The sequence below is a fragment of the Lutjanus erythropterus genome, chromosome 17 (genome assembly GCF_056507025.1).
Source record: "Lutjanus erythropterus isolate fLutEry1 chromosome 17, fLutEry1.hap2, whole genome shotgun sequence".
NCBI lineage: Eukaryota > Metazoa > Chordata > Actinopteri > Lutjaniformes > Lutjanidae > Lutjanus > Lutjanus erythropterus.
The window spans coordinates 19,914,332-19,937,230 of NC_139333.1; the positions used below are offsets into that span (position 1 = coordinate 19,914,332).

A 22,899-nucleotide genomic window follows, 5' to 3' on the forward strand; every position below is an offset into this window, starting at 1 on the left:
AGCAGACAGATGTAAGTTTAAAATATCAAGTAACTGAAAGAAAGTGTTGCAGCCGTCCCCAGTCTCCCCTACTTGGTACTTTCCACCACAGGTCACGGTTGAATGTATTTTGGGAGGATCTGTGCTCTATAAACTCCTGAACATGCACTTAAGAAGCCTCATGACGGTAGATTACAGCATGACTCAGGACGCAACCGTATGGTGTGATGTGCGGCGATGTTGAATTATATCATGCAACATCACCCCAGACTGTCAGGAGGTTACTGCAGTTCAAAACACCCCCAAAACATACACGCCACGCAAGCTCACAGCGTCTGACTGCTGCCGGCCAATCAGCGGCCAGTTCCTGACTTATGATCCTGCTGGACCAATGAGGACAGGCCGGCTTAACCACCTGTGCCAGCTTGTAAACTGCCACTTCACTGCCTCAGGAGCTGGCAGGGACTGAATGAAATCAATGAATTATGAAACGGCCCTTAAAATGTGTTCTGTAAAGTGTCCGAGAAAGGAAGAAAGTCGTAAATGCGCACGTACGCTGATGCATTCACGTGCTTTTGGTGCAAATAGGAAACTACAGTTTCAGACAAGGTGAGGCTTACCTGTGGGTGTAGACAACTCTGATAAGTGCACAGCTCTTTCATTGTGCTGAAGCTGCACAGATGCACTGGAGAGATAAAGCAGCACATGTATGATGTTAAACACAGCGACACCTACTGTTCAGAAAGGAAACTGGAGGCAAAACAAAGCATCAAACCCAAAAAACAATGTTCACTTCAAGAGTTTTATAAGAAACGTTATATTATTGCATTATGATCAGATTTATTAAACAAGAGCTGCCAAATAATTTAGCCAAGGACCCCTCACAAGATAGAAAATATACCAGGTATATGTCAATTTGAATTATTTGACATAGATTTTTTACATTTCTATTTAATTATGTGAAAGAACAACACAAAGGAAATGCTTTAATATACCAGACATGTATTACATTTATTTGGATTAGGGCTTAGTAATTTTTAAAGGAAAAAAAAAAGTCAAAATTCTGACTCCAGCTTCTTAAATGTGAATATTTGTAGTTTCTTTACTTGCCTGTGACAGTAAACTGAATATCTTTTAGTTGTGGATGAACAAAGATATTTAAGGACGCCTTTCTCCTCACTTTCCACCTATTTTGCAATGGCAGATAATTAGATTCATTTATAATGGGGTCACACGGTGCTCACTGTCTAATAAGCCAACAGCCAAAGTTACTAATAATGAATTTAAGAGCACAGAAAAAAATGTCACTCATTTTCTGAAGCCTGGCACCTGCAAAGTTGTCCTTTTTCATGGCTAATAACTATAAATCTATAAAGGATTAATTAATGATTTCGTTATCATTACTAAAGCCATTAGTTAGGACTTGTCAATGGTATCACGTGATGAATTCTTGAATCAATTAATACATTTGAAGAAATAAATCAAGTCCAAAACCTTTGAAGTGAAATTTTATTTGAAAAAAGATACCGCAATGAGTAAAGTAAGCAACATGGATTGTATAAATATCTGTGCAACCAAAATGAGCACTGAGGCACTTTACTGCCTTCTGCTGCCATGACACACCAAACTATCCAGCTTTATGTCCAGCTACAAACCTCAGGATATCATATGTTTTCATTTGTCAGTTCATTTTTTTAAGTTGGTTTAATTGTTTGATCTAATCTAAAACAAACATTTTTTCAAAAGAACGTAATCCGGAGTTACAAAAGAGCATGGGTTGGAAAGATGAGTAAGAGCGTCCTTTAACATGGAGGGTGCAGCACAGATGTCAATTCATTTGCAGTTCAACATAAATTAATGTAATTTTTTTTGTTCATGAGCTGCCATGTGAAAGGGGTTAACATGGGGAGACATGCACACTGATGCAAAGAAAAAAAAAGATTCAGTCACTCACACAAGCTAACAGGAAATAACAATATGCAAAGAGGGTTAAGTTTACACAAAATGAATTAAAAAGAATAAACAGTTTTGACAATCACTGTTTTCTGCAGTGCTTTGGCCCAAAACCAATCATGGCACTATTAAAGGGATAGTTCAGATTATTTAAAGTGGGGTTGCATGAGGTACTTCTAACGTATAAATCAGCATCAGTTTAAGTGTATACTATGTTTAGAATATTTTGATTGCTTTACTTTGCTGTCAAACGGCCTTTTTTGGCAGGAAACTATTGTTATAGAAGCCAAAAATCACTGTCTTGCTCAACCAGACTCCATTGGCAAAATCAGTAAAATCAGTAATAAACAGAGGAGGTACTGGTCTACCGCTGCCTCGATCCGTGAGTTTGTTAGTGTTATTTTGTGACTTTGTTGAATCTGAGCTAACCTTTCAAAACACCAAGGTCACACAAAAACACAAACAAATTACACGATTGAGGCAGTGGTAGACCAGCAAGTCTCGAGTTCTGCAAAGTAAAATTACTGATTTTTCATATGGAGTTTGGTTGGTTTGGAGAGAGCGATATTTGCCCTAAATAACGTCGAATTCCCATTGGAAAAGGCTGACTGTAAGGCTGTAAAAATAGTCTAAATATCATCTAAATATGCTGCTACTTCTACAAACTGGGGCACATCGATAGCTATCTACTGTGGATAATACACTGACTGTCAACAAGTACTTCATACAACCCTACTTCAAATAATCCGAACTATCCCTTTAACTGGACACAATCTGTTACAGCAGGTGAAGAGAACAATCAATATTTATGTTACAGTGTTTCCAAATGCTTCTTGTGAAATGATACACACTCAGTAAAAAGAGCATCAGTCCGTTTCTCCCTCTTACAAACTACACCGACAGGATAAACAGTAAGTGCAACCCAGATTTTTTTCTCACGACTTCCGCCCCTACAGCCAGTGGACGTAGGAGTTGTTAGTCCCAGATGTTTTGACTCTACAGTTGGAGCACTGCATGTATTTGAACTGAGAGGAGAAATATGCACGTGTAATGTGGACTATGAAAATGCACCTACTTGTACAAACAAGCCTCGATTCAAACTTTGCTTCGTATTTTACATCAACTGTTTGAATTTACACAGAATCATGACTTTCAGAATACATTCATCTTATCGTAAAATTACCACAGCAACATCGACAAATCTCTACAAAAGTCCACCTCACTGCCCGTCAGCCGAGTCCTCCGGGAAGGATTACGGAGTGTGGGGTGATGGAGACCACAATCTGCAATTTCATCAGTAATTATTCTCATTATCAAAGCACATCATCAGGTCAAAAAAAAGAGAAATAAATACATATATAACAATATGATAACACTGAAGTGTGGTTTGGTGGGGTCACCACCCCGAGGGGGGGTTAGACGCCCAGCTTGTTGGCGATGGTCATGACCACTTTGAGGATGGGCATGAATGCGGAGATCTCGCTGAAGTTGCTGCTGCTGACCACCTGGGTGTGGACCTCCAGACCCCGCTGGTAGTTCTGGCTCGCCACACAGCGGCTGATCTCGTGGAGCCCATTCAGGATGTTGTGAGAGAGCTACGAGATCGACAGGGAAACAGCGGTATCACGTTACTATGTGGCACCTGATGTTTAGGCAATAAAATGTAAGAAAAATGTGATGGAGAAGAAGTGTGTGAAATGTTTAAAATTTTTCTGGACTTGAATAGATGCTCTTGCTGTGTGCATCTTGTTAAAGTCAGAAATATCAATTTATTTACTATCAAGTAGTTAATAAATGCCCTTTATTTTACCTCCATTAAAAAATGCAACAGCAGAATTTACACTAATGGCTATTAAACATGGATCCACTGTGATTTTTTACTAGACATTTCAAACTGTTGGTTCACTCAAATCACACAAAAACATTTTCTCAGTTACCTCTAATCATTCTATTTTTATCTTCCTGAGTTTTGAACCATTTCATTTGACCCATTACAATGAAGGGGGATGGAAGTATGTTTGTGATGCTCAAAGCAAAGTTTAAAAAACACTCAGCTACAGCATCATGTGTTCAGTGACTCTTAAATTTGAATTCATCACTGCATTTTGGACACAGACCAGAAAAGACTGGTGATAATAGACACCAGAATATTAATTAGTTTATTAGTTTCAATAAGGTCTCAATTAGGATTGTAACTGTTCCAAGATGGTGAGTGTATTTTCACCAAAACATTTTCCTACAGCACTTTTACCTTTGGCACATGGCTGTAATAATCTAATACTGTCTTACCGTTTGCTCTCTCAGCTTGTCATACAGGTATCCCAACCGTTTGGCTGCATCGTCAAGTTTTCTTTTTGTTTGCTGAAAATGACACATTTGCAGACATTTGATCTGATGCAACCCAAACCTTTTATTTCTTTTTTCCCCATCAGTCAATACAAGCTGTCATGCAGCCGCACAAACACAGAGTGACAGACTTACCGGGTCTCTTGCTGCGAGCTGGCAGCGCTGCACCAGGCTGTCAAAGGTGGATTTGAGGACCATGTGTTCAGCTGGGATTTCTTTCTGCTCCACCCTCTCTGCTGGCAGCTGCTGGAGGAGCTGAGGAAAACAAGGACACAAACACAAGGTGCTGACATGTTTGTTGTCTGCGTTGCTGTTGAGAATTCAGATAACAGGCCCTTGTCACAAACCGACCTGCACGCTGGGCTCCTGTGGGGCTCCAGGGGGTACTTGGGCATGGTCATGGGGCTGAGGGGCCTCCACAGGGAATCCCATCACAGGGGCAGTGATAGGGGCTGGTGGAGTGTAGTTATCAGGGACCTGTGTACAGACAGTCAGTGAGACGCATCCAAACAGTGAGAAGAAGGTTATGAAACAACTGAGCTGTGTTCAGCCAGTTAGGTCTGACAAACTATATATATATATATATATATATATTTGCCACTTGTGGACAGAGAAACGCAGCAACTTAGCTCATAGTTAGCTAACTGCTAACTGCTAACTTTGTCATGTCTGCTTTCTGCATTTGAACAGTTTCAGATTAATTTGTTTGCTAACAACATTCACCCTCTGTTGCTAGAAATTTGATTATTAATGTTAATGTTAAGAGTACTTCTCTGTGGGTTTGTCATTACACACAACTCATTACAAATTACATGTAGTCATTAAATTCATTGTTACTAATACAATATTTATTAGTGAAGCGTAAGGAGCAAATGATACGTTAAATGAACTGTGCTCTTGATGGTCTGAATTATTTAACGCTGCCCAGTGCTACTACACAGCACGCTTTCACTGTGTATACAATGAATCGTCAGCCACGTTTCCACCATGCAGTCCAGAAATAAGAAAGATCCAGATATTTGTATTTAGAGCAATCTGATATTTTGTATTTTGTCATGAAAACTAATAAACATGTGAGTCAAGAATCTCACATAGATGGTTAAAAGTAACAGATAAATGGTTAAAACATGCAGCTTCAGTCACTCCAAATAGTACCCTGGACCCATTACTGACCACATCTACTAAAAAAAAAAAAAAAAAAAGAAAAAAGAGGCCCAGTCTGAACATCTGAGGCTGCGGGATCACTGTGGCTTGTTTGGATTTCCATGAGTCAGAATCCACCACAGCCACTAGGCTTACTCCACAGTGAAAATCAAACCATCTATGGAAGCAGCATGATTAGGGGGTATTTAAGCCCTTCTGATAGCCCTTCTCTGAAAATGTTAGAAGTTCCTACAAAGGTTTGTGACAGAAATGTCCAAACAACTGCTTGCTTTATATCTTTACTTATTTTCCAGGCATGAAGAACATTGGGATGGTTTATTTTTTTTAGCAAAGTTGGATTTGACCTAAGCTCACAATAACAGTTATAAACTAGAACACTTTATGTGTGAGCAAACATACATTTGCAAGCATATTATTTCTATTCAGCGTATTTTAAAAGAAATTTTGTATGGGCTAGACAAAATTGGAATATGTAAATGACTATTTTTATAGTGATAAATACAGTATGCATGGATACATGGATCTCTAAGTGATGACTCAAAATTTTATTCAAGGTCAGAGGTCTGGAACTATTAGTGATGACAACATAACATTTAATCAACTTTTAAGCATCATTCAAGTTCAAAAGGGTCAATATAGTCAAAATACATTAGATCATAGCAGGAGTACAGGAGATTTATGAGCTGACAGCAAATTCTCTTGTGATACGTTAATGTGTGAACTCGACAGCTACATCACACAACACTCTTGCCATGACAACGTCACCATGACGATGATGTCAGCATTAGGGAAATAAGACACATTGAAACCACATTCACCTGGGGACAAGATTGCTGTGAATGAACTCCAGCTACACTGAATATCCAATGTCACTAACAATGTATGGATTAAAAATAATAGATACTGGCCAGGTCAGGATTTACTTGTTTTGTCTTCACTTTGAGAAACACCAGTATACACATTAAGTGATTAAAAGACAAATACCTTCTTCTTCCTGGGTCCACCTCGCACTGCTGGCGGGTCATTCCAGCCTTCTTGAGGTCCTACATTTAGAAGAGGAATAACGAGAGAGAATTAGAGAGAAATAACAGCGTTTTCTTTAGACTTGCACCGATTTCAACTTTCTTAGCCGATTCCGATTTCCGATTATTGAGGGGTCTGACCTACCGATTCCGATTTTGGCCGGTTCCGATTTTCAGTCTTTCTAAGAACTGTAATTGACAGCATTCACAAACATTTTTGCAACTTTTCTTGTAAATATGTTCATAATAAGACACTGACTATTAAATATTAATTTAATACTTTCTCCAAAATCATCCAGATTACAACCAGGCCTTGTTATAATTTTATATTAAGATTATGAATTGGGTGAACGTGATCTCGCGATATCATCTCGCGGGATTTCGTGGGACGCGATTTCACGTGATCTTTTGTGGAAGCGGATGTAAACAAACCGGAGACTAACGCGGTGCAACAGTTTGAAGTAAAACTTTGCCGTGAGAAAAACAAACACAGAAGTTAAAGGAGTCTGGATGAGAAAATGTTTGAGGAGACACATCAACGCAGGTTGTTTATTCTTCAGCCAGAACAGGAGGTGAGATTTTAACTGTCCCTCTGTGAACAGCAGTCTGCTGCTAGCTTGCTAGCATTAGCCTGAAGTGCGAGAGAGTTTACGGCTGTTTTGCGACATTGTCAGCTGCTCTGTTTCGTTGTAGACTGTCTGTCTTCTCTTTATCTTGTTCTTGGAATCTGTCTCTGACACCATCTTCAAGCAGACGTGTGTCAGAGTGTGTAGCTGTTATCAGCGCTGTGTTGACGTCACGGTCAGTTTGTCTGCTGCGCGCATGACGTGACCATCGTGCAGAACATGTGTGTGACAATGACGGGCACAGAACCGGATTTGTGACGCTGACCGGCCGGTCACCGGTCAAGGCCAGTCACGTGAAAACCGGCCCGATTCCGAGCACTGCCGATTAATCGGTGCAAGTCTAGTTTTCTTTGCTGAAGTGACACTCAAGCAGCCAAAGATTGACAAACGCAATCTCTTTGAGCCAAGGTTAGTCTGTGGCAAAAACTTTTAAGTAAAAACATCTCATTATACTGTAGCTCTCAGTAGTTTTGGCAAATATGGCAAAATGTTCAGGCAGCATCCTCATTATCACTCAGCAACAATACCCCAATGCTGAATAGTTAAAAGCATCATGTTCCTTTTTAATATGCACTATAAATGTATTGCGTGCGTGTTTTCTTGGCTGATCATTGTATGATTGTAAATAAAACCTAGAAAAATCTTGCCTGTAGACTGTGGTTTTGTTTATTGTATTTTAAGATAACATACTCTACATTTCCCTCAAGCATACAGCAGCACAAGCAAACACCACCAAAATACACTGAGAGAAATTCATAAACTCTGTACAATGGACTGCAATACAGTACAAACAGAGAACTTAATGCAGAGATATTGTATTGCATTGCATTATATTACATAGCACAGGTGTGTTTCTGGTCACTCAGTGTATATTTCAGTGCACTCTTGTTCCATATCCAACCCTGACCCTGTCACCTTGGTAGTCACATTGGGAATTCAGCCATGGAAAGTATCCTGCAAGTCAAATGAGGTGGACAGATGAATAGGATTCAATAACCATGAGCAAAAGATTCCTTAACATATGCAGATCTCTCTCTATCAACAAATTCTTAAAGTTCCTATGAAGTCACCATCAATTTTAGTGTTTTTATCTTACGTCATATGTCACCTATATGCCAGTATCTGGCCTAATACTGACAAAAAAAGACATTTAGTAGGTATTCTGAGGTATTCTTAATGGTATTTTAGAGTTCGCCATTTCTTACACTTGGGGGTGTACACTAAATTTGGGTCCAGTTCCATTCAATTTGTGTTTCTTTCTTATGAAGCCCCTGGAGTGGAGTGTTTCTGGGGCCCAGACAAAAACACAACCTTATAACTTAATTCACTTAAATTATTTGGGTGAAACTGGTTCATTTTATGGAGTAAATATTTTCTGGTTTTCCCTCAGATGTGCTCTGGATGCTCGGCCTCAACTCTCTCTGATTTACAGAGTTTCCTGAACTCTCCCTGAACTGCCTGTTTTTACAGGAAACATGTAAATTTATGTAAGTAATAAGCACTTCACTAGCCGTTTCATGGGAACTTTAAGCAAAAATGAGTGAAAAAGCAAATGGAATGAATGTAATTGTGATCTTCTGACTACAACGTGACCAACATGACATCTACCTGTAGGAGGAGGAGCAACAGCGGGGGCCGCAAAGGGCTTTACAGCAGGAGCTCCGGGGCCTCCCTGCGGATATCCTGATCCAAGAGGAGCATAGGGACCAGATGCCATGGGGGGTGCAGGCCCCTGGTTGTGGAGGCCCCCTGGGTACATGGGAACCGGGGCTCCGGGTTGGGAGCTGGGTGGCATGGGGCCTGAGGTAGACGGCATGAAGCTGGTCGGTGGTACCCCGGGGCTGGGCATGGGGGGCATGCCTCCAGGGGTCGATGACGAAGGCTGTGGTGGAGGTCCTGATAAGTTAGCAGCTGGCATTGAAGGACCTGGAGGAGGGAAGGCTGAGGGCCCGCCCATGGGCATAGGCTGAGGCTGGAATGGCTGATGAGGAAGGAAACCTGGCAAAGACAAGGACCATTGAATGATTCATCAACGGTCAGATAAAATCAGTCAGAAAAACCTGGAAGTAGACAACAAATAGTGAATGTCAAACCTGGAGCTGGAGCAGGGTGCTGGGGGTATGAAGGCCTCATGGCAGGGCGGGTCGCACTGGGCGGCAGTACATGAGAAGAAGGTGGCAGACCAGGCCCGGTGTTGGTTGGAGCAGCTTGTGGAGTAAAAACTGACGGCAAAGGAGGCTGCTGCTGAGTAGAAGTGGAAGGCTGGTACTGACTCTAAAGTAGGGGAAAAAAGAAATAACACAATGTTTTAAAGACAAATTCAAACATCCATAATTACATGAGAAAGATCATCTTGTAAAAGAATACATTCATACCATAACTTGTGCTTTTGGTGCAGGAGTCTGAGCAGCAGGAGCGGGCTTGGCTGTTGACACATTAACTCTGTTGAAGGAATTTGGAGGCTGCTGTCCGACGGCAGCCTCTCCCTGAGCATGGAACAGCCTGTCTCTTAGCATCATGATCCCAGGCTGTGAGGAGGGGGGCAAAATTGTGCAAACACACAATTGATTATGTAATACTACTCAGATGGAGCAAAATGGACTTGGGTTTGTGTGATTAGGTTACAATTTTGCTTCTTACTTGGTCTGAGTTGTCAGGCAGGTAGGTCATGGCAGTGGCCAGACTGCCCTCTGCAGCCAGTATTCCAGCGTAGCAGGTCAGCTTCTCAGCCAGGATGGGGCTCTGCACTGCCACCTCACTGTTGCGGAGGCGTTCGATTGACTTACGCAGCATCATTACTTTTTCCACTAGATCCTGAAAAACACACACACAAAAAACAAAAAACACGTGTCACTGTGACTGCTGCACTCACACCTTTGGGCTATAACGTACATTGCATATGCAGCTCATAAAAATCCTCCTGTCTGTTCTTCCAAACAGCTGCACTGGTTTTGCATGTCAGTACAAGCAACTGTTCCTAATTCATGTCATAGACACGTGAGATGTACAAAATCCATAATTACTATTAAAAAAAAAGATCTGTTTCCCTGAGGTTATTATCCTACTGTACTTGTTGATCTTTTTAAAAAGAAAACGTGACAAAGTCTATACCTCTAGACCGAGAGGGGTGGCGCTCTCTCTGTGAGAGGCCCAGCACTCCACAAGCTTCTCAATGTTCCCAGAGCATATGTAACACAGACAGGCCTGCAGACAGCGCTTCTCTGTCTTCTCCTGCTCCAACCGGCCTCCCAGAGTATCTACCAAGAAGAATTATAAGCTCAAACAAGGTTAAAGACAAAGGGAAGGTTGAAATGAGAGCTTGGGGATATGTACGAAAAGAAAAGTTACTAAGCAAGTAAAACAAATACTGCTGAAATGGCTCAGCCCTACTGGAACAAGGCATGTTGCAGCATGATCACTGTGCTGATACACTTGAGAGCAACTTACCGCACAGACGGGCGAAGTCTTCAGGGTGAGCATAGGTCAGCAGAGCAGCCAGAGCCTCCTTCCAGTTGTCCAAATCACAGCTTTGCACAATGTCTCTCCAGTTCTGGGTCACCACTGAGGATATAAGCTGCATTTGGGGACAATTTAAATTAGTTTAATGTACAACATAAATATTTTCCACATGTTATTGTATCAACTGAACCGATCTTACCATTGACACGCTGTTCTTTTGCTTGCTCAGGTATTTTTGCTGAGTTTTCTTGAGCAGTTCCTCTCCTCCACTGATAGACAACAGGATGGCTTCAGCATAGCGACCGTCATTCAGACACAGATCCACAGCTCCCTCAAAGTTACCAACCAGCAGCGCCTGGCTTATCAAACCATCCGTATCTTCATTAGAAGAATGAGCAACACAAACTGTAGTTAGATTTCTAATAATAACAAACATTGACAAGATGTAAAACATCTAAACAGAGACAATATGTGTTTTAATCACAAATTTAATTTAAGGATTTTACCACATGACACAGGGATCTGAAAGTTGGAGGTTTCCTTTGGGGTTTGACTAAAAAAGTCTGCTGGTGAAACAGAACCTGAAGTCTGACCATCAGTTGCTTCTTCAGTCCTCTGGAAATACAACAAAAGAGACTTTAAACTTAACATGGGCTGCAAAGGTTAGCATGCATAATACTAACAATGACTAAAAATTGGAAAATGTTTTGCAGTGTGTGCAGACTTGCTGACCTCAGTGGTGAGTCGTTGCATCTTTTCTGCCAGATCTTTGGCATCAACTCCATGCCCATTGTGCTGAAAACTCTTGCCCAGACATTTTGAAATCTGAATAAACACAAAATGTTTACAGATAAAACAAAGGAAGTCAGCCACAATTTCACTGGTATATGTGACAGATATCAGCTAATAGCTTCAAATACATTTTAGAGGAAAAATACCTTTTTCTCCAAGTCATCTTTGCTGAAACCCAAAAGTCTGAGGAATTTAATGCGGGCTTCATCCTCAAAATTAACCTGTATGCAGAGAAACTGAATTAGCTCAAAATAAAACAACACCAAACTGACTGACAGACTTAATGTTGTGTTGAGGACCCACCAGAAGGAACTTCCATATGTCCTGCTCAGCGTCTGACTTGGCGTTCTGAATCTTGGCCTGGCAGTAGTTGTTGAAGGAGCCCGAGTGCAGGGCTGCCTGCAGCTCCCTGGAGCGCTGGAGGAACTCTGTCTCCGTGGTAACCTGGCTCATAAACACTTGTCTGGGGACAGGCTGGGGGCTCTGCACTGGAGGCAGCTTGGGATTCTCAAAGGTTATCAGCTTTCCACCAAACTAAGCAAAAAACAAACAAACAACTGATCAGACATAAAATGAATTATTTGGCAAAATTTAACACATTTTCCATTCATATACTTATCAAATACTTTAATGTTGCACTGTTTTCATTGATTCGACCTTTACTTCTTGGGGATGATCAGTGATGCTGAGATTACATTAGGCAACAAAAGCAGAAATACAATATAAAGAAAACAGGAGGACAAAAAAGAGGAAAATAATAAAGAAAATAAGACTGACAATATTAGGCCAAATATCAACATTGGCAATAATAAGATAATTCTTAATTAAAGCAAATACATGTAACTTACAGCAAAGGAAGCCCCCACCGGCCTGCGCACCCACTTAGGAGGCTTCTTCAGAGGGGGAACTATGGTGTCCTGCGTTGTTTGCTGAGGAACTTGCAGGGGAGGCAGCACCTGCCCTGTACCAAAGGGATCCATTGTATCAAATGAGGAGGATATCTGTTAAATAGAAATGTCAAATGTTAAAACAAGCACAAATCTTCATTGTTGGGCTAAAACAATTTATTTTTAATTCAACAATATCACTGCTGTAGCTTCTCAAATGTAAATATCTGCTGCCAGTCTTCAGCATCTATGAAACTAAACTGATATTTTTGATTTCTGGACTGTTGGTAATGTAAAAAAGTACATTTAAATATGTTAAATATGTTGTGAGACTGTGAAGGACATTTGTAACTATTTTTCTGACATTTTACAGGCAGAATGACTCATTGCTATATTGTGATAATATTCAACAGATTAACTTCTGATGTAATTGCAGCCCTGCTTGAGGTCAATTACTTAAAAATTCCAGGTAGTCATTTCACTATCATTCAACTTCAATGCTCTATTCTGTACATGGGTCAATGAGTTCATTAGTCAATGTCAATCCCTTCACACCAGCACCATCTTGTGGACAAGCAATGTGGCTCAGCACACAGGGTTTGGAATTAAATACATCACACAAGAACAGCCGCTACCTTATCAGCTGTGCTTTGCTGTTGAGCCTTCAAGCTCCCTCCCATGACAGAGTAGACTGTGATTTTCCCATCAAATGAGGCAGCTGAAAGCAGGGCTGGATTCCTGGGACACCACTGGACATCAAAGCACCACTGGTTTGTTGTTGGAAGCTCATAAATTACCTAAAATTAAAGACAATACACCTGTTATGATCCATGGCGTTGCCATTAAACCATAGTAATGAGGCAAGGTAATTAAGGGATGACAGAGAAGCAGCACATACCTCTCCAGTATTTGGATTCCAGCAGAGGATCCTGTTGTCTTTAGCACTACTCAGTAGGAGCTCAGAGTCGGCCTGGCTCCAAGATATGGACAAAATCCCCCTGTAAGGAAACAGCAACAGTGCAATCTGCAAGATGACTAAAGTACAGAAAGAAGCATGAAACTGTTAAAGCCCTTACCTTGTGTGGTTCTCAAGCACTTTAAGGGGCGATGTGGCAAAACGGAGGTCCCACATCTGGATGACTGGCAGTCGATCATCCTCAGAGGCCAACACCAACTGAGTGGCCACATCAGGGTGCCAGAGCATTCCTGAACAGTGCATCTAAAAGCACATCACAGAGGAGATTTTCTAAAGGGTGCAACATAATCATTTGGCCTTTTTGTCAAATCTGAAAAGACTGGGAAACCTTAAAAGATCCTAAAATGAATGCTGCCCCATAAATGTTGATAACACAATGTATCAGTCCAATCACTGTACTTTATTTCTTGCTGGGTTATCATACACAGAGCAGCACTAGATAAAAGCTTGGCATGCTTTAAACTCTGACAAACAGAGTCTTGGTCAAAAATCTGGAAATACAAAGGGGTGATGGAAACTGAGGGTGGTGTGAGGGCATTTTCACAAAATAGATGATGACCAAAGACACTAAAATTCTAGTTTTACAGATAAAATCTGAGACTTTAAAGCTGTGACATGGGTTTAGTGTGGGGCGGACTCACTGAGATTGGACAGCCAGCGTAAAATAATATATTTCCCATAATCATAGGTGGAGATATAAGCAAAACAAGCAAAGTTCAAGAAAGAGAAGCAGGGTCTATGATGTAGCACTACTCAAAATTTATTTTGCAAGATTCACAATTATTGGGATTTTTTGGGATTTTATCATTTTCCATGATATGCATACCTATGATGGTGCAAACAATAATCATTCATTTTTAAGTGCTTGTTTTAGTAATCTAATTGCAATCCAAAAAACAGAAGTTAGAGGATACGCCAATCAGCCTATGTGAAACAGAGCCAGTGTTTTTCTCTAATTTGACTGGCAGACAATCTGACTCTGCACTGATCGCTGTATAGTAGCTGAAGTGTCAGAACAAAAAAGCCTGTGAATAACTGTTATGCCAGTGTTCAATACTCTGAAAATATTGCTCAAGTGTGGCAGACAAGCCTTATTAATTGATGGATTCATGAAACACAGCAGTTTTTCCTCTGTCATTTTTTTAGCAAGGGAGGCAAAGAGTAATTTTTGGTATTTGTTCTTCGTTCTATCCTGTTTGTCTTTGTTTTGGTTCTAGTGCTCTAAGCAGTACTAACATTGCTCATATTTGGTTTCTTGATCATGATTACAGGGCTATTTCTAAGTGCCCTGACTTGTGCTTGTTTGTGGTTTAGACTAATGTGTTTTGTGTTAAAACCACCAACCCTATTGCTGTGGTCACTGATCTTGATGATGGGCTCGTTCTTCCTCAGGTCCCACACGACTGCTTTCCCACTGGGGTTGGCCGAGGCCAGGATGTGCTGGACCTGCCTGTTCCAGGACACAACACTGATGTCTTCAGCAGGCTGAAAGAAGAGACAAAGGCTGTTACTGTCAAAACAAACCTGACTGTGAGTCTGAGACGAACAGAGCCCAGATATTTAAACTGTAATACAACACAAGGCCTGTGCCATGCAAACACTGTGGGTAGCGATTTACAGACAAAGCTGCTGACTAGTGATGTAGGATTATTGTTTGCAATGGGAGTGCCAGATATTTACACTATATGTCTATTCTGCACTGAGCACTGTGCGTTTGTGTTTTTTCTAGTCTCTAATAGTTCAATAATGTTCAACTTTGGGTGAAATGCTGCACTTGTTGCTGGTTTTATCCAGCCAACCCTTTGGTGGACACAGCCCCCGAGGGAAGTTTCACACGCAACACATGAAATGGAAACCACAAACAGACTTTCATTTTTAACACACAGACATGAAACTACAAAGCTAAAGAAACAAGGAGAAAGTTCCCTGTTGGGGATTGTGGTTTCTATTTTGTGTTTTGACTCAAACAGTAAACGGGTCAGGATCAAAATAAAAAGTCAACTCATCAGACTCAACAGATGTGTGAAATTCTTTAAACCTTGTGATCTCACAATCATGCAACCAACCTGTGTTTTCGCTCCTGGTGTCATGGGACTGCTGAAGTTGTTCAGATCCCAGATATATATCTCTGAATCATTTGCTCCTGATGCAAGAAGATTACTCTGTAAGAGGACAAATTGAGAAAGATTAACAATGTGTACTACAGATCCAGGAAAGAGAAGGCCTCCTGTATAAACTGTCTCTACGAACACAGAAGATTTTAACTGCAGACATTTACCTGATAAGGGTTGAAATCGAGTGCTCGAATGGGTCCAGTGTGTTTGTCTGACTGTCCCACTACAGCATCTGCTCCGGAGCTCATTATGACCTCTGGGTTATATACAGTTAAAGTGCCATTTTCACTGCCACCAACCAGTCTCCCTCCTGTACCATCTGCCCCCATTCCAAAATTCACCCATACAATGCTGTGCAACCTGTGGAATATGAAGAGTACAGGGAGTTATTATGGTCTATATATTGCCTATCACTGGTAGCAGTAAATAGTGATCTGCATTCTGACACAAAAGCTATGTGTTTAGCTCTTTAACTCTTTGCCTTTTAAGCCAATATCAACCATAATTTATATAAAAAAGGTGTTAGTTACATGGGAGACAGATGTAATTATGTGATTTAAGTCCAAATTAGCCTTATTTTATTTTAATTAATTTTGCTCATTGTTGCAAGTAAATACAATAAACACTTTTCCAAACTACACGAGACAGAGAGTAAGGATGAAGATCTGTGTCTTATTGAGTCAAGATGATTACTTAAGGTCAAATTTTCACATTAATAATTGCTTGCTTGCAGAAAAATATTTTCTCAAAGTTGGATAACATGCAGATATGAAAGGGTGAAGTGCCATGATGATATCCCTCAAAAATATTCTGTTATCATGATAAGAAATGAATCCTGACTAGTGCCAGAATACTGGAGCTTCAACATCTGTATATACAGAGCCTACTTCTGTAACCATCCTGTACCAAAATACAGCAGTACACATACAAAATATTGTATCAAAGACATGAACCAAGTCACTTCCCATCTCTACAGTGGCTGATGTGGGTAAAATGTGCCCTAGTTTCACTAAATTACCTGTTTGTTGTGGGTAATGACCCTTTGAGCTGCATGTCCAGTGAAGGATCAGAAAAATCCACCTCAAATATCTCCAGGGCAGCTGTGGTGTTGAAAGAGGCATCCAGCTGTTGTGCTGATGTTCCTAAGGCCAGGCGGATAGGATGGTGTCCGGCAGGACTCCACGCCTGGTGGGCAGTCCTCTGGATCTCCTTCAGCCTCATTTTCCTCTATAATTTCCAAGTTCTGGACAGATAGACAGACTCCACTAAATCAAATGTAATACATTTCTTTTCAAAATAACGGTCATGGATTAAAAAATCATGATTAAAGGGACAGTTAATCCCAAAGTCAAGCTACTTTTTTCTACCGTTGAAAGAAAACAGATCCTACATGAAACTGCCCCCAACAAGGTCTGTAGATTATCTTGACTAACTGGATCATGATTTCTGCAAAGTAACATTGCTGCTGAGTTTTTTCTATTTTATTTATTTTTTTGGCACTTTGAGCACCACAAGCCAAGTGCCATCTACCAGACGTCTCTATGGCTGATATTGCGAAAAACTCAACAACTCACACCAAATTAATCTCGATCAGTGATACTCAACTTACAGCCTGTGGGCCAGGAAGGGTGTCAAGTGGCTTGATGATAATTTTCTAATTCACAAATTAAATTGATTTACACTGTGAGTTTTCCTTATGTTTAAACCAATTAGTAAGTGTTCTATAATGTCCTTACTTGAAAAGTTGCATATTAGCCTACACACACGATAAAAAGATAAAATATGGTACTAATCATGAAATGGCTTTCTGTCATTTTCCAAAAGTGGCCCACAGACAAAGCAATTTGAGTATACCTGATGTACAATGTTTTAAAAAGTAACCTGAAGTCATACATGAGTAAAAGTAAAGATATCTTGCTAAAATATTACTTCAGTAAAAGTGAAAGTCACCCACACAAATAGCATTTGAGTAAAAGACTTACAAGTATCACATAATAAATGTAGTTAGGAATCAGAGGAACAAGTACAAGTAAACAATATATATATGCATATACTACATACACACATAGATACGCATGTATGTGTCAAATCAACTCATTTAAAGTTATATGGTTTTCACTGGACAGGAAAGGTTAAAACCTTGTGACCTGAAATGTAGTGTGTAACTAAAGCTGTAGTGAGAAGTAGAAAGTGTAATATCTGCATGTATAGATGTATAAAGAAGCATCTATCAGAAATACTAAAGTACTGTAAAAGTACCAGATTTGCACTTCAGTAAATATACGTAGGTAACCTACATTCCACTTCTGCAGATCTAAATAAGTCTACAAAAAAGGAAAATATGTGTTTTTGATTTGGGGTTGAAATGTTCCTTTAAGTGTTTTCAATTGAGTCAGACTTGTGATACACAAATCTGTATTAACAAATCAAAAATTCCTACTCTCTGACTTGGCCCCAACAGGGTACCTCCCTTACTTACTAGTATCAGATTGCCACCGACTATTTCCTGAAACGGCTGGCTAACCATTAAAGCTTCAACCCATGTACCAAAATATCTGTTCTACCAACACTAACGATATATGTCAACATTAAAGTGAATTAAATATAGTTACCTTTGATGTTATCTACATGTAATTTCCGCTAATCCGCTTGAAAATTCATCTAACGCAAGCTAACCTGATATGCAGGTAGCTACCGTTAGCATTTCGCTATTTACGTCTCCAAATATGTTTCGCACACTTACCGTTAGTTTTAGTTAATGTTAGTCAATAACATTGTACAGTGAATATCCAAATGTAGGCATCACTTAGCAATCACTCAAAAGGTTTTAGGGAATCGGATAATTTATTACACATGCCACTACATAAGTGAGAAATCGTATCTCTAAGTAGGTTAACGTTTTATCTCGCTGACAGTGCTTGTGCCGTGTCTAGAAGGGAGCCCCAGACCCACGAAATCTCGCGGGAGCTGGCATTTTAACCAAAAACCATGACTTTTCCCTTACATTGATAAAATATCTTTTTAGCCTAAAACTAAACAGATCTTGTTCACAGCGTTGTCATATTATGAACCATAATTTTATTACTCAAGCACGATACATAAACACATCTCGCGAGAGTTCAGCAAATGTAAGGTTCCCTTCAACATACGAACGTTCCACTGCATAACCACAGCCGCTAGCATACAAGCTAACAGCCACCACCCTAGTTACCATATCTCATCTGCAACGAGAGGCACTGTGCATAAGACACGTCTCGGCCCAACAAAAAAAGATTAATATGGGTTTAAGAACAACTCACGTCAACTGTGTAATCAGAGCCTGACTGTCCGCATCCACAACAGACTGGAGCGCTACTTATCAGCCAAGCTAGCAGCTTAGCCGCAGGCAGAATCCGACCAAAGTGCTTTGCCGTGTTGTCACTACGCTACGGTAGCCGATACGGGACATTTCTCATTTGGCCTAAGGTAACCCCGAAGTCACTACTGACCCAGCAAAAATGTCTGTAGTATAAACATACACATATCCAAGAATTTTCATATGTTCCTTGTTACTTGTCAGTCAAAATGCAATCTTTTATATTTGAGATGTTAATATTATTTTTATACACAACACAAGAGCAACACAGCAAGAAATTTAACTGTTAACATCTTTATTCTTGACAGAAATATATATACAGGTACAATGAGACTTTAGTCATTAGATTTCATAATGTTTGACTTCCTCTGGTTGTTTTTCTGGATCTCCTCCTCTCTCCAAGTACAGGTTGTTGTAGGGATACTGTTTGGGTGCCTGGAAGAGAGACAGCATGCTTTACTGAGAATGTGCATTTTATTAAACAATCCAAAGCATTTCATCTACAGGTGGCACAGCACTAAATAAAAAGAAAGTGATGCTAAACTTAAAAAAGTAAGTATCTAAATTGTTCAGATAACATCTTTATAATTAAACAGTCTTGCTTACATTGCACATACATGATTTTAGTATTTATGAGTGAAAAAAGAAAAACGATTGCAAAATTGAGGATGGTCCTTCAATTCAATTAATAGAAATGAGTCAGAGTTACTGGTGGGAAACAGTTACTGAGTACATTATGTCTACTTGATTGTTTCTTTGGGATTTAACAATTATAATGCTGAGTATCAATTTCTAACACCTTTAAGTGTAACGAACACTTGAAACATATCTATTAGTTATGTGGAAAATCTTGTATCTAGCTGTCTTTGACAGTTGTCCTTTGTGACTTTAAAATGTTGCATAGAAATATCTTTGCAAACTTTATCACATTTACTTAAACAAATCTGTATTCAGATTTTGTTTTACATATTCAAAGTATTCATAATAGAGGGTACAAACAGGAAAGCAATTTGAACAACTTTAATTCTAACTGGCTGGTAAGGAATAACTCCTAAGAAGGAAGTGAAATAATACAATTCAAAATGTGAATATGAACAAAAAGATTAAAAGAAAAGGTAAAAAAGATAGTGTCAGTTAAGGTTTCAATTCAAATGTTATTATAGACTCAAGGTCCAGATAAAAAACAAGACATTGCATATTAGAAATTATATATAAAAAAGGGATGATCTTTTTTTTAAAGCCAGAGTGACAAGCTAAAGTCAGGAATCCTCTCCCTTTTAAAATCACGTGTCAATTTATCCTGTAATTTCACATCCTCTGATAACAGTAGAGGATAAATCATAGCAACAGTGGAGAATAAATCATAGCATTAGTCTGTACTTACAACAGGCTGGTAGGCTGGGAATTTCTGCCCAAGGTAGAACATAAACAGCATGAACCCGATGAAGCCAAACAGCTGTTTGCACATTGTGGACCAAGAGACAGGGCTGGGAGATGTGTCCACACGGTTCCTGATGTACATGTCAAAATTGAAGTGCATCTAAAAATGATCAAAAGAATCACAGATTAAAAATCATGGGAAATCTCATACTGTAATAACAATGTATGTTGTTGTTTAGGTGAAGCACTGTTGTATGTTGAGGGTTAGGGTGTCTACATATCAAAAAGCAATAGTCTATAAAAAAGAATGAAAATATGCCTTTCAGAAATATGTTTTTATGTTATCATTAGACAGTTTATACAAAATTATGCATGTTCAATCTTCAGAAATATCAGCAAAAACATCCTTTTTATTGCTGTAGCAATACATTAAGAAGATGCACAACATTAAATATGACTGATAAGGATCCATTATTAACTTTCTTCTTTTTTTAAAAAACAATTGGTCCCAAGATAAACACTGAGCGAGACACTGTTTCCAAATTACCGCAAACATACATTTGGCAATGGTGGCAGCATCAGTGGTGGCAGCATCAATGGTGGCAGCATCACTAGCTTCACAAGTGATATCACTCCAAAATTGCAGATTTATTTGTGATTCTTTAATTCCACTGTATTAGTTTTTTGTTCAACTAAAAAAACCTTCTGTTTTTATTCCTGTAAGGGTTACTGTAAATGGTAGTCATGTAAATACCATAATACATGACAAGGTAAAATTTCCTCAGACTTTCATTGTACTGTGTAAATCTCATACCATTGAAATGCCAATGATTTAACTTTTTTCCTGAATGAATCACTTAACTTATAATTATACTCCTTATTTGTTATGCCAGCAAGAATATCTATTAATCTCTTTTCTTGTCTGTGTTCTTGTGTGTGTGTCTCTGTTCTATTCCAGGTCTCCATGGTGGAGATGGAGGTCATATGGCTGGCCTCACTGATGTCTCCTGAAGCAGTATCAGCGCTCTATTGGATCCACACCCCTCCACATATTTATTTAATATATTCCATTGTTTAATATTTTCAGCAATTTTGCTATCAAATTTTTGTTAACATGAAATGTTATAAAAATAACAAATAAATAAAATTTTACTTGACTTTTAAAATATTGTGGGAAATTTGGTGTTGTTGTTGTCACATATTGCCCAATATGTACACTATTACTACTATATCAAATATATGGAGTACACATGTAAATCTGATATTAAAAATAAATAATTTCAAAAGCAGGAAACACAGTCTTCAGGATCTTACCGGCTCTCCCCAGTTCCTCCTCAGATCAGGGTGGTCCCACTTGTACCAGGGGTCTCTCTCATGCTGAGATCGATCTGGCAACTTTGGATAATCACCATAGCTACAAAAACACAATAACATTTAATTGATTATCTCTGTAAAGGCTTTACTACTGCTGGTTCACATAGTGTTGATGTATCTGGCAAACATGCCAATGTATGAGTTGAGCATTACTTTTCAACATCTGCGTAACACTACAAACAAAACAAGGACAGAATAAACTACTATAAGTGTCAGGCTTATTCAAACCAAAGCTCACCCCTCGCCGTTGTTGGGATATGGTTCATAGTCCTCCACCCTCATGTTGTACTTCTTTGCTGCAGCAGCTCTCTCCTCGGGGGTCTTAGGGTATGGACCGAGTACAGTGTCCTTGGTCACTCCAGAGGCTGAAATACCAACAGATGCAAACACAAGTAAGTTAAGTCTTAGTTATAAACCTCTCAGGTGTGTAAAAATGAAGGAACAACAATGTTATTCTGTCCGCTCTCCCTCTCATTCAGAATAGCGGCAGCTAGCGTAAGCTAACGTTAGCACGTCAAGGTTACGTCCATTCGAGGATTTTAACTTCAAACTCTGATACGCATCTTAATAGAAATTCATCAGAGAGTGTGACTGCAAGTTATACCACTACTGACCTGCTCTGCATTGCGACAAGAGGGCTGAAAAGCCAGAACCTTTTCCTTTAGAAAGAGCTTGGGCCCACCGTCGGAAACCAACACCAGCCATGTTTACTGGCTGCTGCTGTCTGACAGATGAAGAAGTACGCATGCGCAAGGTTTGAAGTATGGGTCGGCATAAAGACCATTTCAGTCCCATACTATTATTGTAAAATATTTTCAATATCTTTTTTGAGCACCTTTGAGTAGAAGGGTAAAAGAAAAGAGGCTATGTCAAATTATTCCAAGGGACACTTATTTTCTGTACGGGTTTGTTGGCTGAGAAAAAATGCAGAATCTCTTAATAACTATCCGTCTTAACTATACAATACATTAGGTGTGTGTTTTTGGCTCATGAAGGGAAACAGTTTGTCCACCCCTGAAATAGATATTCTAAACAGTCCATGTTCCCTCACAAACAGCAGCGAGCACAAGTTAAGTCCTGGAGCAGCTCCAATCTTCCATCTTGTAATCCAGAACAGGATAAATATGATTATTTCAAGATAAAACTGTGCAGTCACTTTGAATTAAGACAGTTTGAGACTAATTATGGGACTTTTAATGTTTATTCATTTTATCCGATAAATAATGCTATTATTAATGCTTGTTTATTAACTGACTCCTGGCCTCCTATCATTTTGCAAAAGTGGCCCTCAGCCAAAACAAGTTGAGTGTCCCTGGTTTACAGAATGTTAAGACTGTTTCGAAAATGAACCAAAATGTTTAAGAAAAGCTGGAAAAAATTAGCTATCATTTTGTAGTTGTTCATCATGAAGACATGTGAGTCATTAGTCAGCTAAAATATGAAAATAAAATATTTCCAAGTGAAAAAGAACA

The 22,899-nt window shown here is 39.5% G+C and overlaps 2 protein-coding genes across 3 annotated transcripts; both read right to left on the reverse strand.

Moving 5' to 3' along the window:
- Positions 1 to 2,775: 2,775 nt before the first annotated feature.
- On the reverse strand, positions 2,776 to 18,806 carry sec31b (SEC31 homolog B, COPII coat complex component). Of its 2 annotated transcripts, XM_084741600.1 has the most exons (26): positions 18,618 to 18,806; positions 16,337 to 16,561; positions 15,483 to 15,678; positions 15,271 to 15,366; positions 14,549 to 14,689; positions 13,305 to 13,447; positions 13,127 to 13,226; positions 12,864 to 13,025; positions 12,190 to 12,342; positions 11,645 to 11,875; positions 11,488 to 11,562; positions 11,282 to 11,374; positions 11,056 to 11,164; positions 10,749 to 10,927; positions 10,538 to 10,664; positions 10,202 to 10,347; positions 9,731 to 9,904; positions 9,466 to 9,618; positions 9,184 to 9,364; positions 8,699 to 9,088; positions 8,006 to 8,044; positions 6,427 to 6,485; positions 4,630 to 4,755; positions 4,414 to 4,533; positions 4,222 to 4,293; positions 2,776 to 3,527 (listed from the first exon to the last, which is right to left on the reverse strand). In XM_084741600.1, exons 2-26 carry the CDS (start codon positions 16,537 to 16,539, stop codon positions 3,348 to 3,350), a joined length of 3,648 nt encoding a protein of 1,215 aa, XP_084597726.1. In that variant the 5' UTR covers positions 16,540 to 16,561; positions 18,618 to 18,806; the 3' UTR covers positions 2,776 to 3,347. The 2 variants fall into 2 exon arrangements, with proteins under 2 accessions (XP_084597726.1, XP_084597727.1); XM_084741601.1 differs by lacking the exon at positions 8,006 to 8,044.
- A 145-nt stretch (positions 18,807 to 18,951) lies between these two features.
- ndufb8 (NADH:ubiquinone oxidoreductase subunit B8) lies at positions 18,952 to 22,174 on the reverse strand. The gene is made up of 5 exons (XM_084741602.1): positions 22,042 to 22,174; positions 21,666 to 21,792; positions 21,368 to 21,467; positions 20,058 to 20,213; positions 18,952 to 19,108 (listed from the first exon to the last, which is right to left on the reverse strand). Exons 1-5 carry the CDS (start codon positions 22,172 to 22,174, stop codon positions 19,016 to 19,018), a joined length of 609 nt encoding a protein of 202 aa, XP_084597728.1. The 3' UTR covers positions 18,952 to 19,015.
- Positions 22,175 to 22,899: the final 725 nt, after the last annotated feature.

Coding starts and splice junctions, on each gene's coding strand:
- ndufb8 (XM_084741602.1), bottom strand. CDS start 22,174: ATGCGTACTTCTTCATCTGTCAGACAGCAGCAGCCAGTAAACATGGCT. Junction 21,468..21,665: donor TATCCCAACAACGGCGAGGG/GTGAGCTTTGGT, acceptor GTGTTTTTGTAG/CTATGGTGATTATCCAAAGT. Junction 19,109..20,057: donor TCCCAGCCTACCAGCCTGTT/GTAAGTACAGAC, acceptor TCTCTCTTCCAG/GCACCCAAACAGTATCCCTA.
- sec31b (XM_084741600.1), bottom strand. CDS start 16,539: ATGAGGCTGAAGGAGATCCAGAGGACTGCCCACCAGGCGTGGAGTCCT. Junction 13,227..13,304: donor GTGCTTGAGAACCACACAAG/GTAAGGGCTTTA, acceptor GTTTCCTTACAG/GGGGATTTTGTCCATATCTT. Junction 3,528..4,221: donor ACAAGCTGAGAGAGCAAACG/GTAAGACAGTAT, acceptor TCGATCTCGTAG/CTCTCTCACAACATCCTGAA.